This window comes from Apiospora kogelbergensis (assembly GCF_038363985.1).
Source record: "Apiospora kogelbergensis strain CBS 113332 chromosome Unknown utg000009l_segment0_segment0, whole genome shotgun sequence".
NCBI lineage: Eukaryota > Fungi > Ascomycota > Sordariomycetes > Amphisphaeriales > Apiosporaceae > Apiospora > Apiospora kogelbergensis.
In genome coordinates, this window is record NW_027117426.1 from 2873006 (window position 1) to 2890695 (window position 17690).

At 51.9% G+C, this 17690-nt stretch overlaps 6 protein-coding genes across 6 annotated transcripts; 3 read left to right on the top strand and 3 right to left on the bottom strand.

The window, feature by feature from the left end:
• Positions 1 to 412: 412 nt before the first annotated feature.
• PG998_013997 (glutathione-dependent formaldehyde-activating enzyme) lies at positions 413 to 1019 on the top strand (the record flags this gene model as incomplete). Its single annotated transcript, XM_066880813.1, has 2 exons — positions 413 to 571; positions 627 to 1019. 2 exons carry the CDS (start codon positions 413 to 415, stop codon positions 1017 to 1019), a joined length of 552 nt encoding a protein of 183 aa, XP_066724952.1.
• A 1181-nt stretch (positions 1020 to 2200) lies between these two features.
• PG998_013998 (MFS-type transporter) lies at positions 2201 to 4087 on the bottom strand (the record flags this gene model as incomplete). The annotated part of the gene is made up of 4 exons (XM_066880814.1): positions 2201 to 2625; positions 2702 to 3265; positions 3463 to 3743; positions 3861 to 4087. The coding sequence occupies 4 exons, from the start codon at positions 4085 to 4087 to the stop codon at positions 2201 to 2203; spliced, it is 1497 nt and encodes a 498-aa protein (XP_066724953.1).
• Positions 4088 to 4521: 434 nt separating this feature from the next.
• On the bottom strand, positions 4522 to 5558 carry PG998_013999 (uncharacterized protein; the record flags this gene model as incomplete). The annotated part of the gene is made up of 3 exons (XM_066880815.1): positions 4522 to 4742; positions 4847 to 5071; positions 5162 to 5558. The coding sequence occupies 3 exons, from the start codon at positions 5556 to 5558 to the stop codon at positions 4522 to 4524; spliced, it is 843 nt and encodes a 280-aa protein (XP_066724954.1).
• Positions 5559 to 6735: 1177 nt separating this feature from the next.
• Positions 6736 to 9142, top strand: PG998_014000 (Major Facilitator Superfamily protein; the record flags this gene model as incomplete). Its single annotated transcript, XM_066880816.1, has 7 exons — positions 6736 to 7125; positions 7247 to 7342; positions 7603 to 7725; positions 7807 to 8009; positions 8049 to 8281; positions 8368 to 8665; positions 8731 to 9142. 7 exons carry the CDS (start codon positions 6736 to 6738, stop codon positions 9140 to 9142), a joined length of 1755 nt encoding a protein of 584 aa, XP_066724955.1.
• Positions 9143 to 12424: 3282 nt separating this feature from the next.
• PG998_014001 (ribonuclease H-like domain-containing protein) lies at positions 12425 to 15980 on the top strand (the record flags this gene model as incomplete). Its single annotated transcript, XM_066880817.1, has 5 exons — positions 12425 to 12897; positions 12955 to 13273; positions 13369 to 13802; positions 13870 to 14237; positions 14293 to 15980. 5 exons carry the CDS (start codon positions 12425 to 12427, stop codon positions 15978 to 15980), a joined length of 3282 nt encoding a protein of 1093 aa, XP_066724956.1.
• Positions 15981 to 16563: 583 nt separating this feature from the next.
• Positions 16564 to 17655, bottom strand: PG998_014002 (uncharacterized protein; the record flags this gene model as incomplete). The annotated part of the gene is made up of 1 exon (XM_066880818.1): positions 16564 to 17655. The coding sequence occupies one exon, from the start codon at positions 17653 to 17655 to the stop codon at positions 16564 to 16566; it is 1092 nt and encodes a 363-aa protein (XP_066724957.1).
• Positions 17656 to 17690: the final 35 nt, after the last annotated feature.

Genomic DNA, 17690 nt, shown 5'->3' on the forward strand with positions numbered 1-17690 from the left:
CCCGGTTTGGGGGAATTCTGCAGTATGTATTATCACATAGTGCATGATTAAAGAGTTACAGCCCTTGAGCAGAAGTGAGTGTTGGTTGTTGCTTTTTGCTGCGGGTGGCTGTTTGTAGCGGGCCCTTCGTATACGGCGCATGCTACTGGTTTTAGTGCAGCTGCAGGATGTAAGCAACGTCTTGAGGAACCCGACCGAAGCATTTCGAACGTAGGTAGCCTAATGCGGGCAATGCTCAGACAGTTTGATCGCCGGCCCTTGAGCAAATACAGTAAGCTCGACATGTGAGCCAGGAGAGTGCAGCCAGATCTTGTGGACGGTTTCTCTATATTAACCCCCTGATCCGTTCATTCTGGAAGCCTCTTGGTTAAGCCTATTCGACAGTATTCATCAACAAGTTCCAGCCGTCGCCATGAGCGACCCCGTTGCTTCTCGAACAGGCTCATGCCAATGTGGTGCCGTCCAGGTTCGAATTCAAGGAAAACCGATCGAGCTGCATTTGTGTCATTGCACCTCCTGCCAGAAATTGACGGGGTCTGTCTTTGCTTCATTTGTGACGGTCAAAGATGAGGTATGTGTCCATCCATCTATGCGTCATAGTGGCAGAGCTGACCAGATCTTCACAGCAACTCACCATCACCGTCAAGTCAGGGTTTGACGAAGAGTCTACCCTCAAGAAATACGCAGACTCCTCGGCGCAGTCGGGCAGCGCGGTCCAGCGCACCTTTTGCGGTTACTGCGGGTCGCCGATCTTGAACCGCAATGAAATGATGCCAACCATGCCCGTGGTGCACCTCGGCATCCTGGAGCCGTACCCGATGTCCGAAGACGGCGCGGTGGGGACGGAGGGCCAACAGGGGGTTGACCTCGCGTGGACCATGAAGCCTGCGATCGAGTATTGGTGTATCAGGAAACGGAAGTGGGTCGGCGAGACTGGTGCAGAATTGGTTTTCAAGCGGCAGCCGGAGCCGGAGACGGAGGAATTCGCCAAGTTGATGAAGATTTACGGGCTTGCTTGAGAGAGAATACTAACGTCCACGTAGATGGACAGCATGAACAAGATTTCTGAGGCCCATCGATGGTGTGTTGTTGATGCAGCACCGGCCATGCCTATAATGTCTTAAATGACATAGCCACCACTTCAAATAGGCGTGGTGTTTCCATTGATTGTGAAATGAACACAACAACTGCATACTTCCATAAATCGTAATCTACACCTCAATTACCGTGGCGACGGTATCTTGTCCCCCATCTAAATAGGCCTCCAATATCATAAGTTACACTTGAGAGGCTCATGCGCTTGCCCTGCGATTTCGACTCACCACCAGCTCCGCCAGTTTTCGCTGCCTCATCTAGAATGCCCTTCACTTTTTTCAATGTTTCTATAGGGTATTTGTGGCGCTTCTGGCCCTCTTCACACTCGTTAACATCCTCTTCCAGTGCTATAGGCATATTCTTGATCAAATAATATGTTGGTAGGGGCATTATTTCGTCTGGAGTCAAATTTGGTCTTGGTGTAAATATCAGAACAACCACATTGAGATACTTTAAAATGCTAGTTGTGTAAGCTTCAAGAAATGGTATAGAGATTGTTTTTTTTTCCTCTTTTTTTTGGCTCTTCGGTTCAATGAAGGTATAAATGGAGATTATATAAAATAAATAAATATGAAGGTGAACTTGAATAGACATGTCTCATACCCACACGATTACTGAAACCTGTGCGGCCTGAGGCCTTGTATAACTGGTAATAATAAAACCATTGGCCTGTAAATACAGATAGCTCCCTTCTATCCTCTGTCTTCAAGTTAAAGTTTATTATCTGCAAATTCAGTATCTGTTGGCTCAGATAGTTAACGCGTAGTTGTTTTGCGTAATATCACGTGGGAACCGTATTTCCATTTGAAGCAAAAAGCATATCCAATGATTGATTCTTCCGTGCTTCCGTTGTAGTAGAACAGGGCGATATACACATTCTGATTGATGCTGGCCTTTGACAGAAAGCGATATTGCTTGCGCCCGAAATCATACTTGTTTTTATGAGGTGCCGGCCTTGATTTGGAACTCTGGAATTGTTTCCCCCTTAACTAGAAAACTTCAAACGCAGCAGGATTAGGTAAAATTCAGTACAACACTTCACGCCTAAGCTTAGTCTGAGGATGGAAATTATCTAAATTGTGTTCACTAATTCCCATCCCTTTGATCATTCTACCAACCTGCGGATCAGCTTATGTCGGTACGTGAAGCTCCTTGCCCTCTTCCCGAAAATGTACATGGGCACGGTCAGCAGCACTACGCCGATAGTGATACCGCCGATGACGAAGAAGCACTGGCGGACCCCCTGGGTGGCGATCCAGTCGTTGATGTAGAAGGTCATGCCGAAGGCAAACATGTTCTTGATGAAGTTCATGGCGGCGAAGGCCTCGGCCGCCATGGTGCGATGCGAGTCGGACACGTATGCCACGACGCCCGTCGTCCCCAGCTGCACGCCGAAGTTGATGAAGCCCATGCCCACGATGATGGGGATCGGCCAGGGGTCTTCTCGGTACAGGCTCTCGCCCCAGGCAAAGAAGCCCGTCACGGTGAAGAGGAGGTAGGACATCATGATGGGCAGGCGAAACTCGGGTTCTAGTAGTTTCGTCATATGTTAGCAGGTGATCGGAAGTATTGTATGTCACGCTGTATCATAAAGATAATGACTTACCGAACACTCCCTTGTTCCTCTTGGACATGAACTGGATGCACCCATCGATGATCGGGCCCGCCAGGCCAGTGGCAATCAGAGTTGCGACGAACGATGACAGATTAGACGCCCCCACTGCCGCCACGCTGAAGTTGTAAGGGGGCGCTGAGAAGATTTGCGATAGGGTAACTGAGATAAGCACCAGCCAAGAGATACATGTAGTGAACAAGATGGTAGCCCACAATACCACAGGCGAGGCCATCATGGCGAAGGGTTGGAGGAAGGTCCGCCAGAAGGAAACCTTGGCCCAGTAGCCAGAATAAGGAAGCAACTCTCGCAAATAGCTCTTCTTTGCCTCCGTGGCTGGCGACGCAGTCGAAGTGGAATCTTCGACATGTTCCGCTTCAATCTTCTTAACCTTTTCCACAACGACTGATTGCTCACCCGTATCGATGTCAATGGCTCCGACTCTGTCGAAAGCAGACTCGGGCATCCAGAAGAATGTGACGAGGAATTGTACGACGAAGGCGGCGCCCATGGCGTGCAAACACGTTCGCCACGATGCGTACTGGATAACGGCACCAGCTGTTGTATAATTTAGTAAAGAACGAACACGTTGAAAGAGGCCCAGGACCACCGCTAGGAAACGTACCGATAGGAGATGCCAAGTTAATACCCCCCAAGACACCGAGATTAAATATCGCGGTACGATATCCCCCTCTCATGGACGAACCAGATATCCGCAATGGACGCTGGGACCAAGGCTTCCATAGGGGCCATACAGAAACCACCCAGCGTGCGTGCTGCAACCAGCGACCCGAAACTTTTGGCCTCAGCGGCCCAGAAGTTGGTCGCAAACAGGCCAATCGAGGTCAGTAGGTAGATGGGCCGCTTGCCGAACTTTACAGCCAAGGTGTTGCATATCAGGCTGCCGCCCGAGATAGCGGCGATCATGGCGCCGTTGCAGCCCAGAGTAAAGCGCTCGAGGGGCACATCGAACTCTTGCGCCAGGGGGACGAATGCGGATGTGAGAAGGGGCCCGACAGCTGTACATGCGCGACATCTAGTCAGTTGAGCAGCTCACAATCTTTCATGGCGGTAGTAAGAGTAGGAGGGATGTGGTGCGTGGATGCGAGCAAACATGGAATATATCATACCTCCTACACAGCCACAGCCATACGCGATGGCGACAGTGAAGAGCTCCTTCTTCCACCGGGGCCAGTTGTACGGGTCGTTGGGCGATTCAGAAGGTTGCGGGACCAAGACGGTCTTGCCCGACGGGTCATGTTTAAGCAAGTTCGAGTCGACGCCGGCCGAGACCTCAAGATCTACGCGACCAAGCGTGCTCAGGGGCGATGTGCCCGGCACATGCTCCAAATGCCTATCTTCGAGGATTCCGAGAGGCATCTTGTTCCACGGAAGCGGTTTGGGATGGGCAACGTCGATTCATGGACTGCGAATGGAATTGTTATGTAGTCGGCCAAGCAATCACAACCCTGGCGGATACAGACCTGGTCTATTGCGCTAAAAGCTGGGGGTGGTCCCCGTGTTCCCCCCACATGATCATCGCTACCACCAAGCACCACCAAACATGGTGGACCTCGGCGACAGGCAAGGTCTCGGTTGCTCGAACTTCCTTCTTCTCAGCTCCCATCGCAGGGGCGCAAGCTCTTTATCCACTTCCAGGCTTGTTATCCGAATCCGCGTCGTAGCATCTGCGGGGGAAACAGCGATGCGGGCGTTAGGCGTCCCTTGGTGCTGCCTGTCCCCAATACCACCTGTAACTAGCCATGTCGGCAATTGCATTGCCTACGTCACCCGCCTGCTTTGATAAGACTTGTCTAAGCATACCCCAGCCTCCAGAAGTTGTCCAGATTGGCCTTGCTGTCCGCGTCCACATAGTCTAGGTGTGGGCGCAGCGTCACGCTGTCGCCGTGGATCTCTGCTACTGCCCCGGTGGTTTTTCTGTCGCCGAGCAGCTGGTCCACGCCCCGTATCAGAGTGGACATGGGCGTGACCACCATGTTCGTGAACAAGTCCCTGGCTGGCGCAATGTTTGTTTCTGGTCTCCGTTAGCTTGCTTTCTTTCCCATCTTCCTGCATGCCCTGTCCCTCTTCGTCACGGGGCCGGGGCCGGGGCCGGGCCCGCGGCTGCGGAGAACCTACCAAGCACGGCTGGGGCCAGGGCGTTGATCTGGATCTGGGTCCCCTCGAGGGCCACACCCAATGAGCGCACCAGCGCAATCACGCCGCCCTTGGACGAAGCGTAAAGCGGCGCGACAGGGAAGGGATAGATGCCGCCGTTGGACGCCGTGCAGATGATGGCGCCCCGTGAGCCATTTACGGGACTTGGCTGGTTCTTCGACATGTAGTGAATTGCCAACTTCACCGCTGTAATAAACAAGCAGGGGAGTGTCAGTCGATTAATGGGTCTATGCGAGTTATGGCAGGCGAGTCGGGGCCAGTGACAGTTGTGCTTACTGTAAACGACGCCAGTCATATTGACATCGAGCACCTTTAGATTCGGCTGCGATGGCTCTTCTTCGTCCTGCGTGAGCAGACTGGAGGAACCTTGCTCCGATATGCCCGCATTGGCCATAACCGTGTGAATTCCACCCTGGCTCGCATATATATCCTTAAAAGCACGTGCAAGTTCGTCCCAGGATGACACATCGCTCTTCTTGAAGCTGACGATGGCGCCAGGGTACTCGGAGGACAGTTGCTGGGCCACTGCCTCACCTGTTTCGGTGCTCAGATCCAGTATGAAGAGATGATGCCCTTTTGAGGCAAAGTGTTTTGCCATGGCCAAGCCGATGCCACTGGAGCCGCCTGTGACAATTGTGGTTTGCCTATTAGTATCCATTGTCGAGTCGTTCATATTGATTTGCGGAGGGTTTCAACGACTTTTAGCACAGTCCCGTCCGAGAATGGTTGGCGATGTGCTGTCTCAAGCTCCCTATGCCATATACCTCTTTTATGTACGTACAACTACTATGGGCAGGCTTTCTGGAGCACAAATGCTCGACCACGATCAGTACACGATGCAGCCCGCCTCCTCACTTCTAGGCTTCCAAGGGTCAGGGGTGGGTATAGATCTGGGGTAGACTGTCCCTCCTTGCCAATGGTCTCCACCTTTTACTTACCCCATACGGAACAATAGCTTTGGGGTATTCGGGCTTTTCTTTGACGTCCGGTGAATATGACATATCGGTTGGCCACCAATCTACCCCCGAGACTCATTCGCACCATTGGGATGTAGTGGGCATGGCATTGTGTGCCACGTAGAACGAGCTCCAGCCAAGTGGTACTGAGGGCCGACCTCGAGAGATGTTCTAGATTCGGAGGTAGAAGATTACAAGCACGACTTGAGCTGTGGACTTACCATAAGGTTGCGGGATTTGGTTTGATCTACAGTCGACTATGAGAGCCGTCGTCACTCCCTGCATTTTCTTTGTTTCCTTTTCGGTTAAATGACAAGCTGTCAAGCCAACCTAAGCAAAACCTTATATATATATGACGCTTAAAATGTACGCACACGATCAAGTGGCCATTATGCCCAATCGCCTCAAACCTTGCTGGACATTCCCTTGGTGGGGGATCGGTTTGATTGCCAGACATATTGCAAATAAGGTCTTTAGTTAGAAGCTGTGTAATATGGGTGTAATGAGGGTGGGATCAAAGCTGTTACAAGCATGAGCCCTCCGTACTGACGGCCGCGGTTTGGTTCGAAGAATATGAAAGGGGCTCATTATGCCACTGGTCATCTGAATACCCGAAGAAAACAGCAGAGTACATTCATACATGCGGCAGACGGGGTGGGAAAGCCCTACATCGGAGTTCAATTCGGAATCTTCAGTCGGAGGGCGCGAAAGGGAACACCGACATGTCAGAATGCCAATTTCATGGGACCCACTAGCATCAGATCGGGAACGCCAGAGAGCACAAGTAGACTTCCCACCTTATCCATTTTGTTCCCAGGAAACGCAACGGCGCCGTTCTCGAAGCGCAGACAGTGGGTTTGTTTCGTACTTGCACTATCCTACAGCCCGTGTATGATGGAGGAGATCCAACCCGTACCCGCCCACCGGGAAGTCTACCGTCACCACCTCGCACCGAGCAAGACCAAACCCAAGGGCAACGCGCCCGGAACCGAAACCCCCACCACCGGGCCGCAGCACGGCGACGGCGAAGCTGCGGTAGACCAAGAGGATGGGGAGTCATGGAAGCCGACCCGCCGCTTCCTCCTCGCCTTCGTCTCGCTGCAGCTCGTTATCTCGGCCGTTTGTCTCGAGGTCACGGCCCTGCCCACGGCCCTGCCCGTTATGAGCAACGAGCTCGGCGCCACTGCGCTGCAGGCTTTCTGGGCTGGTACCAGCTATATGCTGGCCTCGACAGTCGTGCAGCCGCCCGTGGCATCTATGTCGCACATCTTGGGGCGCAGGATTGTGAGTTTCAGTTCTTACTCAGATTGAGTGGGATAGTGGAATATCACGTATTCTCGGTGTCCTCGCGAGGGAGGATGGGTATTGTGCGCATCAACTAATGATGGGATGGCGTCTCAACCAGATGTTGTATCTCAGCGCTGCTGGTTTCGGGGGCGGGTCCTTGATTGTAGCGCTCGCCAAGAACTTCAACGTGGTTTTGGGTGGGAGAACTGTCCAGGTATGCATCCAGGTTGGGGCTGTTCTGCATGTGAAGTGCAAAAACTAATCTTCGTATTGCAGGGCCTTGGCGGTATGTCACCCCCCCCACCTAGAGTCAAAGTGTAATGAGTCTGCTTGTAGATGAGGCAGTCATTGACCAGTGAGCGCGAATAGGAGGTGGGCTGATGGTGCTTGTTGAGGTAAGAAGCTCGGGGAAGCCTAAGTGTGCATGTGGAATGATCGTAGCCGGCTCACACAGCCTTCTTCGAATTTTTACAGATCCTGATCTCCGACCTTATTCCTCTTGCGCATCGAGGAATATGGTTCAGCATCAACTCGATCATGTGGTGCGTGGGCACCGCCGCCGGGCCCTTGGTAGGAGCAGCATTTGCTCAGTATGTCGTAAGTTTTCCCTCCATTTCAGAAAAGATATAGGACACTCGTAGATCAGCAGACTGACGCTCAGCATACTGATTTGAATAGTCTTGGCGCTGGATCTTTTGGATCAATCTGCCGATCGTTGGCGTTGCCATGATCTTCGTAACCTTCTTCCTGAAACTGGAGACATTGCCCGGCCATATCCTCGAGAAGCTTGGTCAGTTCGATTGGCTCGGAGCGACCTTGTTCTCCGTCAGCTCAGCTGGTTTCCTATTTGGCATCACCACAGGAGGTGTCATGTTCGCCTGGTATGTTCGCTACTTCCCGTAAAGTCAATCTTCGTTTAGTATTTTCGGCAAACCGCACAAGCTACTGACACAGCTTCCAGGGGGTTCATATCAGGTCCTCATCCCACTGCTTGTCGGCTTGGTGGGAATACTAGCTTTTATCTACTGGGAGTTTTGCTTCGCTGAGGAGCCTATTCTCGAAAAGCGCATGTTTAAAACCTTCACGGCTACGTCGACCTATGTTGGATGCATGTTGCAAGGGCTCTTGAACTCGGCTTCTATCTATTTTTTGGGTAAGCGGCAGAGTGAGGTTGGGCTTTTCAATCAAAGCCTTTACCATACGTATCAACTGACCGGTGTTATCAAAACTTGCATTTAGTATTGTACTTTCAAGGAGTCAAAACATATTCCCCTATCATGTCTGCGGTTGGGCTGTTGCCTGTGACGATACATCTTTCCTGGGCAAGCTCCGCCTCAGGATACGCTGTAGGCAAAGTCCAGCGTTATCGATGGGCGCTGTGGTTGGGCTGGACGCTATTGACATTAGGATGCGGATTATTGATGCTTCTGGGCCCGGACACGAGTGTAGCTGGCTGGATCTTAGTTCAGACGCCCCTTGGAATTGGAACCGGGATACTCTTCACGCCACAGATCCTGTGCATTCAAGCAAGCACTGAGTAAGTAAATCTGCGCTGTTCATCTTGTTGTTCTATGCGACCGTCCCAGGACTAACCAGAGATAGGCCTCAATTCAATGGGCACGCGGCGGCCTTCTTCTCCTTCATCCGCGTGTTTGGGTCGGCCATCGGTGTCGCAGTCTCGGGCGTTATTTTCCAAAACGCGTTCAGACAAAAGTTGGAATACATTCCTCAATTTGCCGACGTCGCTGAAGAGTATTCGCGCGATGCCACCCTTATCGTCGAGGTCATCAAAAACATGGACGCAGGCAGCGCCTCCAAGTCTCTCATGATCGATGCCTACTCGGATTCGCTAGGCGCAATTTGGATCACGCTGCTCGCGTTCTCCGCCGTGGGCCTGCTGTTGAGTTTTATGGTCAAGGGATATTCGATGTCGCAACAGCATGTCACGAAGCAGAAGCTGGTTCAGGGAGAGAAGACGCCAGAGCCTATGCCGGAGAGAAATGTCGTAGTTTAAGCAGTCAGCCGGATGCGGTAGTAAAACTATGAATGACGGAGAAAGTGAGCAATGATAACTGGATGTCGAACTACAGGCGGGGTTAATATGAATTCATACGTTCATTAGAGAGTTAATCTCTTGTGTGCTCTAAGCGCCTGGTGCTGGCCGTCAGAATATCATTGACTGGTGCTTCCCGATCTCTAAGATTGGAATTGACGAAGGCGGAAAGCAAAAAAAGAAGAAAAAAAAAAGAAGGCACAATCAATTGGCCCTAAAGTTTAGCAACAGGCAAAAACATGCAACCTGATAAAGGAAAAACTTGGAAGTGTTTGGTAGCAAACGTCAAAAATAGAAATCAAGTAAAAGGGGGAAAGAGTGAAAAAAACCCCCAAAAAATATCTCATTGAATGAGATGCATCAGGAATTGAGCCCGATGCGGGGGTCGAACCCGCAGCCTTGAGATAAACTCACTAGATAGGTCCTATAAGACTATAGGACTTTACCTAAGAGTCTCACGCTCTACCGATTGAGCTAACCAGGCGATGGTTCTTATTTGTTGGAGGACGACCAGCTTATCGTAGAATAAGTCTGGTGAAGGTGACGAACATGGATGGCGGTTTTGAGCCGGTCGAGTGTGTGTGTGTGTTTGTTTGTTGGTTGAGGCTTATGGATCTTTGGCTGTGTGTGGTTGCAACTGAAGGCGTAGCAAGCTGTCTGGCTCGTACGACCAAGGTTTTGGGGAGGAGTGGTGGGGGATTATGGTGGCTGACTGCTAGTTTCTGCACTCAATTCGTGTGCTGCATCGGTGCCACCCGAAGCTCATTTATCTCGATGTTACATATAGTAGTATATATGTAGGTGACGACAGCGTCGTTGTGGCCTGAGCGATCATAACCGATCCGAGTGGTACGTATGGATGTACTTTGATGTAGTTTGCTGGTTGTTATCTGACGGAGAGGTGACAGGCATGCGTATTCAGCAGCTCACATCAAATTGGACATTAGCGAATATGCAAGGCACTCTAGGCACTGGCATCAAGCAGGCTTCAGTGGTTCCTGCAAAGCCGCCGGGAATGGGAAAGTACATCCGTCCACCCCACCAACAGCTACCGCTAGGACATATGTCAACTGCCGGCAACCTACTTACTGCTGACGACGCTGTACTACTACAAGTTTAGCCCAGAGCGTATGGGTTGCTGTTTGAACAGAGTACAAAGTCGTTGGATGTCCCAGCCAAGCGTGAAATTCACCTATCTGCCTCGCCAACCTTTCTTCTGTGCAAACGGCAACCGCGTAGTATTCGAGTTTGGTTTCCAACTTCGGCTACGCCCCGCGATGACGACTAGGCATGATGCCTGCCTGATCGTTCGAGGAGCAGGCTGCCACATCCTGGTTTTTGCTTTTTCTTTTCACTACTACCAAATTCTGCATCAAGCCAGCGCCCCTTGCAGCAAAAGATTGGCGGTGTGTGATCTCTACACTCTGTTTGCCGGACTGGGTAGAGGATCATGGGCAACAGCAGAGCAGAGCAGCTCCTTTGCCTCTGTCCCACTGCCGAACAAGGAGGTTGCAAAGATGCAAAAGCGACCGGTCAAATCTTGATAGGAAGTCAATTGTGCTGGAAAATAAGCTGTATCCGTAGGGAGGTTCCAGGCTGGGCAGAGGCTAGATTAGCGAGTTCCGCCCCTCGTTCGCACGGGTAAGCCAGTCGTTGCCCCGGATTCTGGAACTTCCCACCGCAATTTAGGTTAGGTCTCATATTAGGGGAGGTTTCGCAAACGCCGGAGTGGAATGATGGGGTGCACAACGAGGCAAAGGGCTTCTGTCAGGCCTCACTACTATTGCCACGGCCCAGTCGGTATTCGATAGATCCCGGAACCAATGGCACCAGCCTGTCGACGTCAAACGGGATTGATGACAGGTCTCATGGCTTGCCTCCAGCCTGGTCTCCCGTTCTGAATGGAAAGATCCAATACAAACTTGTTAGGCTATGTGATACGCACCATTCGACGTGTCGGTGGGCCTCGAGACACGGTGAATTCCTTTTCTACGAACTAGACAGTTGTTTCCCCAGATCAACTTTTCCTTTCTTCACATCCGTTCCAATACCTACCTGCAATCCAAACTGATCATGGTCTATGGTCACCAGTGATAAACCTCTTTATTCCACCTCCAGCTACATCCCAGGCCTCCTGCGATGTGCTGTTGAACAACGTTTTCTACCTGCATCTTGCCACAGGCCACAGACCCGCCCGCCCCTAAGCTCGGCGATCCGCTGCCAAGTTGCACTGCGCGACTCTGAGCCTCGATCAGAATATCTCTAAGGACCAATATCCTGCGAACACGCATACTCACAGCTGTAAGTTCGCCGCCGCTATTGTCTTGTTTTGACAGTTCCCACAAGTCTCAGCTTGCGTCACAGTGGTGACTGCGTCTCTAAAGTTTAATCCCTATTCCTTCCACAGGCAGTTGGCTTGCACTTTTCCAATTATCACCCTTCTCCGAGCGATTGTTCTTCCCCCAAGTTCGGTGATTTTTATATTTCTTCGCTTGAGGACGAGCATATCCGTTATCTTCAAGGTGTAAGTAAGACACTTCCAGTCTTCTGGCCTGGTCCTTTGCTGCACGCTCTTCACTCGTTCAGCCATCCAATCACAAATACTTTCCTTCGTTCTTCGCACTCCGAGGTTAAGCTGGGCGCAGACACTAAGTGATGGAATGAGGTGATACACCAGAGAAACGTTACGATGCGGAGTGCTGTGTCTGGTGCGTTGCTCACCCTGCACACCGATCAGATTATCATTGCTTGGTTTCTGGAATATGAGGGTATCTTGCACCAGCTTGATCCAGCTGGACACAATGAGCCTTGAGTGATATTCTTCAAGAGCGCTTGCAGCCCATCCACCTCTTTTGTTAATATTGTTTCCTACCTAAACAAAAAGCAGGCCTTGTTGGATCAGCAAACTCCAGCCCTTCCTAGTGGAAACTTGCAAACCGTGGATTTACACCTTCTTGCCTCATTTGGTTCTGACCTGCCACACCAGCACTACTTCCCCTGCGATTGACCAAATTGCCTTCCGTGACTTGCGCATTCTCTTCTGTTTTGTTTGCATAAGCTAACTTACTGACACAGATAGCTGGATCTGCATATACCTTTGTGTATCCTTCCATCCAATACCAGCTTGATCTGACCTGTCGCTCATGCGGCCTGCGCATTAGCTCAGTCGGCATCACTTCTGAGATATTTCCAAAATACCCTTAAGCCTAGCTATTTCAACTCGAGATCAACGATCGCAACATCATGTCTGATCGCGGCAGAGGCCAGTTTCGTGGAGGCCGTGGAGATGGTGGTCCCCGTGGTGGTCGTGGAGATGGTGGTCCCCGTGGTGGTCGTGGAGATGGTGGTCCCCGTGGTGGTCGTGGAGATGGTGGTCCCCGTGGTGGTCGCGGAGATGGTGGTAGCTGCCGAGGTGGCGGCCGAGGAGACGGTGCTGGTTTCCGTGGCGGCCGTGGCGACGGCGGTGGCTTCCGTGGCGGCCGTGGTGATGGCGGTGGCCGTGGCGACGGTGGTGGCTACCGCGGTGGTCGTGGCGATGGCGGCGGTTTTCGAGGTGGCCGTGGCGATGGCAGCGGATATCGAGGTGGTGGTCGTGGAGATGGTGGAGGCTTCCGTGGCGGTCGGGGAGGCAGTGCGAGCTTCTCTGGATTTCGCGGAGGAGGCCGTGGTGGTGGTGGTAGGCGTGACAAGTTCGAAGGTGAAGGAGAAGTGTACGGGTATGTACTCTTTCATCTCCTGTCCAGTTTCCACCAGCATTACTGACTGATTTATAGCGGCGGCAGCTTCCCCCAACCTAATGTTGACATCGCAAAGCTGGAGGATAAGCTCGTCAAGGACCTCCAGTTTGAAACAGTGACCTATAAGATGGGTGATCTGATTCTCTCAACTAAAGATGCGGCAGCCAAGGATACTGGATCTCAAGAACCTGAAGCCAAGGAAAATGATGCCAAGGACACAATAGCCACAATCCCCATCAAGCATATTCCCGTGCGGCCTGCTTATGGTACCAAAGGCAAACCTGTTGTAGTCGCGACCAACTACTACGACATGTCGGTTACGTCCCAGAGACTTCTTCAGTACAAGTTGGTGCCAGTCAGGGTTTATCCACCAGGCGTGACGGCTAAGAACCCCCGATCGCGCTCAAAGGCCGGAAGTTGCACCGCATCATCCAACTAACAATGGAAAAGCTTGATGGGGTCTGGGTATCAGAATTCAAGGACTACGTCTACACGTTGAATCCTCTTACCTTCCCCAACGGCGATCCCACCATCAGGATTGAATATGCCGACGAGTCTCGTCCGATGGAATTCGATGTCAAATTTACCCAACCCACATCCATTGACTTCGGCCCCCTCATCAAGTACCTCACTACCATGAAGGACTACTCAGGCGATTTTCCAGTTTATGCGGACGTGATTTCCGCCATCGGGGCCGTGCTAGGCCATACACCACGGTCAAGCAGCAATGTCGCATCCCTAGGCAGTAGTCGGCACTTCCCACTAAATATTAGCGGGCAATCGCAGCCTCTGGGATTTCCTGACATGAATACCATTATCAGAGGTTATTTTCAGAGTGTTCGTCCTGCAACAGGGCGACTTCTCTTGAACCTCAACGTATCGCAGTACGTATCAAGCCCGTTTCTCCAGCCATCTTCTCAAGCAACCCTACTAATCTCAATTATTGTGTAGCGGCGTTTTCCGGTTTGCTGGTCCTGTTAAAGACCTTCTGAAGAACTACAATGCTCCCGGATTGAGAAACGTGCATCGGCTACTTGGTCGTCTTCGTGCTGAAGTCGTCTTCCTCTACGATCACGGCCAGCCCAAGGGGAGCAAGAAGGGCAAGGCAGCTGGGCCTTCCCAAGACAAAATTGGCCGGCGTGTTTCGGAGAAGACATTGACTGGTTTGGCGACGCGTCAAGATGGTCGTAAGGGATCGAAGCCCGTCATTCAACATGATTACGCTCGTCCAAGCGAGGTATCGTTCGTATTGGATGGCGATGTCCCAGCTGGCTTCACAGCGGGAGCAAAATATACTGTCGCGCAGTATTACAAAACGCGTAAGTTGTCGTGGCTGGAATTTCATACGCCTTCACCTGTTGACATTTGCTGCAGGCTACAATTATACCGTTGACCCTGATCTGCCCGTGATCAACGCTGGCACGAAGGACAAGCCCGTTTATATCCCAGCCGAGTTTGTCACTATCAAAGCGGGCCAGGCGGTACGCCGGAAAACAACACCAGAGGAGACCCGGGAGATGATTGACTTCGCTGTTCGTTCGCCTTTTGCAAACGCAACAAGTATTGCAACGCTTGGGCGCCAAAGTATGGGATTAGACAACAGTAAAGTCCTCAGCGCCTTCAACGTTACTATCGGGAAGAACCTTCTCAGTGTCCACGCGCGTGAGCTGCCAACGCCATCGATTCAATACCAGGGGCAGAAAACGGCCAACGTTTTCGAGGGTTCTTGGAACCTGGCAAGTGTCAAGGTCTACAGAGCTGGACATCCCATTACTAACTGTACCTGGGTCAACATCCAGCAAGAGGGGAACGGCCGCCATTACGACGACAATGACCTTAAAAACACAATGGAAGAATGGCGAAAACACATGAAAGAAAAGATGGGGATTCCATGCAGTGAGTTCAAGAACCCTAATGGACTACATATCAGATTAGCTCGTGGGGAATACCCTGAGCAGAAAATCAGGGAGGTGTTCAAGCTGCTCAGTGAGTACCAGATGGTGTTTGTTGTCTTGCCTGGCAAGGGAACCGATGTTTACAACGCGGTTAAACTGGTCGGAGACACGGAGATGGGCTTCCATACAGTCTGCGTGGTACGAGACAACCTCCTTAAGAAGTCAGCGCAGTACTATGCGAATGTCGGTCTAAAGGTCAATCTGAAGATGGGTGGCGCGAACCACAAGTTGCGAGAAGATATCCCCATCTTTAAGGAAGGGAAAACCATGGCTGTGGGATACGACGTTACCCATCCCACCAACATGGCCGGAAGCGACAATCTTCCAAGTATTGTGGGCATGGTCTCGAGCACTGACCGAGACCTTGCGCAATGGCCGTCTACCACATGGACTCAGCAAAGCAAGCAGGAGATGCTGGATGCCGAAAAGCTACGCAATGAGTTCGCCGAGCGACTCCAGCTCTGGCAGAAGGCGAATGGCAATCAACTTCCAGACAACATTCTCATCTTCCGTGACGGTGTCTCCGAGGGTCAATTTGCCCAAGTCCTCACCAAAGAGGTGCCGGAAATGCGTGAGGCGTGCAAGAAGATATATCCAGCCAAGCGCCAGCCCCTCTTCACGCTGGTGGTCTCGGTGAAGCGACACCAGACGCGCTTCTACCCGACAGACAGCAGGAACATGACAAAGTCCCGCAATGTCAAGAGCGGGACCGTCGTTGACCGCGGTGTCACTTTGGCCCGAACTTGGGACTTCTTCCTCGTGGCACACACTGCACTTCAGGGTACTGCCCGCCCTGCCCATTACACGGTTCTGCTAGACGAGATATTCGGATCCAAGTACAAGGCCGAAGCTGCCAACATGATGGAGAAGGTGGTGCACGAGATGTGCTACCTCTTCGGCCGTGCCACCAAGGCGGTTAGCATTTGCCCTCCAGCCTACTACGCCGACATTCTGTGCACAAGGCGCCGTGTCTACATGTCGGATGTTTTTGAGGGCTCGTTTGACGACAGCTCGTCCATTGCTAGTGGAACGCAAAGTGCGCGCATTCAGAATGCCTCTCATCGCAACATCCACAGCCGACTCAAGGATACCATGTTCTACATCTAGACCTTGACACGGCAACTTGATGCTGGACACGACGAGACTTCAATCACCCTGTCATGCGATTGAACTGCAATGTCGTCATCGCCGTTTCCATGAGAAGTGCAAAGTCAAATGGCGCACAGAATCCCGAATGCCCTGGTTAATCGCCTTGATTTTCCGTCTCATAGCATTGATGCTGGTTGGTTGTTTACAGCATGCGTTCTGCGTGGGCAGTACGTAGCAATACTGGACCATGGCCGAGCAAGCGACATTGCAACCAATTTCTAGTATAAGTATATGTAGATAGTAACAAGCAGCGAATGAACGTAAATTGGCCCCGTGATGAAATGTGAGAACAGTACTTGGATTATTGATCATATTGTGCTGCAACTGTTGTTTCCAATAATCCACTGTAGGTAGACATAGCCTAAAAGGGTGGAATTACAGGTTCATCGCTGTCGCCCCCAGCGCCCAGCACCCCCTAACGCATGGGCATTGTCCACCACAGCGTTCCCGCACCCACCGGCAATTCTTTACTCGACAAGCCCCAGTCGTTCAGGACCCGGCGTATATAATACACGAGAGCATTCCTATCAAGACTTGATATCTAAGAGGCGATCATCGAACTGCTGGTGACAGCACTTGTCTTCCCAAATGCATCCCTAACAAGCTCCTGGACCCAATTTGGCAACCCTTTCAGCCACGAGATAGGCGCTGCAGCACCAGGAATGAATAGTTGCGCACCGCGCCTGCTAACAATCTGTCCCACGATAACCTTTGCTACGTCCTCCGGCATCAGCATACTGTCGAGAATCTTGGGGTTCTGGCCACTCCTCGATATCACCTCCTCGATCAATGGCGTGCGCACCCAACTCGGATGCGCAATCGTCGTCTTGACACCCGGCACCTTATACCAGATCTTCAGCTCACTTGTAAGACCCTCATGGAATGCCAGCGCCGCAGTCTTAGTCGCCACATAGTCCGCATTAGCCGAGTTCGTAAGAAACGAGTTGACGCTCGCCACCGTCACGATGTGGCCTTTGTTCTTCGCTACCATGTCCGGGACGAACTGCTGGACCAGCCGCCAGTGCGAGAGTATGTTCGTGTCGAAAACACGGCTGAGGAAATTGCTTGGAGTCTTCAGGATAGTGTGAGAGCCGGTGATGCCGGCGTTGTTGACGAGAATCGAGGGATGCCCGAGTTCGTCCCGGATTCTGTCGGCTGTTTCTGCTATTGCTGCAGGACTGGAGATATCGCACCGGAAGTACGTCAGCAGGTCGTGCGATTTGAAGGCCTCGGGCGCGTCCTGTACGTCTAGCACTGCCACACGGATCCCGTGCAAAGTGAGAGCCTCTGAGATGGCTCTGCCGATCCCGCTGCATCCTCCGGTGACGACTGCGATTTCAGAGGACCAGTTCCAACCATGGCCTGCGCATATCTGCCAGTTATTCGTGGCCCATGCGTTTAGAGCTGCGTTTGACTTCCTGATGACACCCACGGCGGCTAGAAAACCCAGTATGCGTACCAAATTGCGTGGGTCAATGATCTGTGTGAGACTTGTCGCTTCCAAGGCTTGATTCCATGTCTGTTCTGGGGTATACAACAACAGGCCGAGAACAGGACCGGTGACCATGGGCTCGAACGCACATTTGGCGATACAGGCTAGCCCTCTGAGAGGGAGGTCCATGAGTGCAGGCATGGCTTTCTTGGAAGTCTGACTACAGGAGCCAGCAA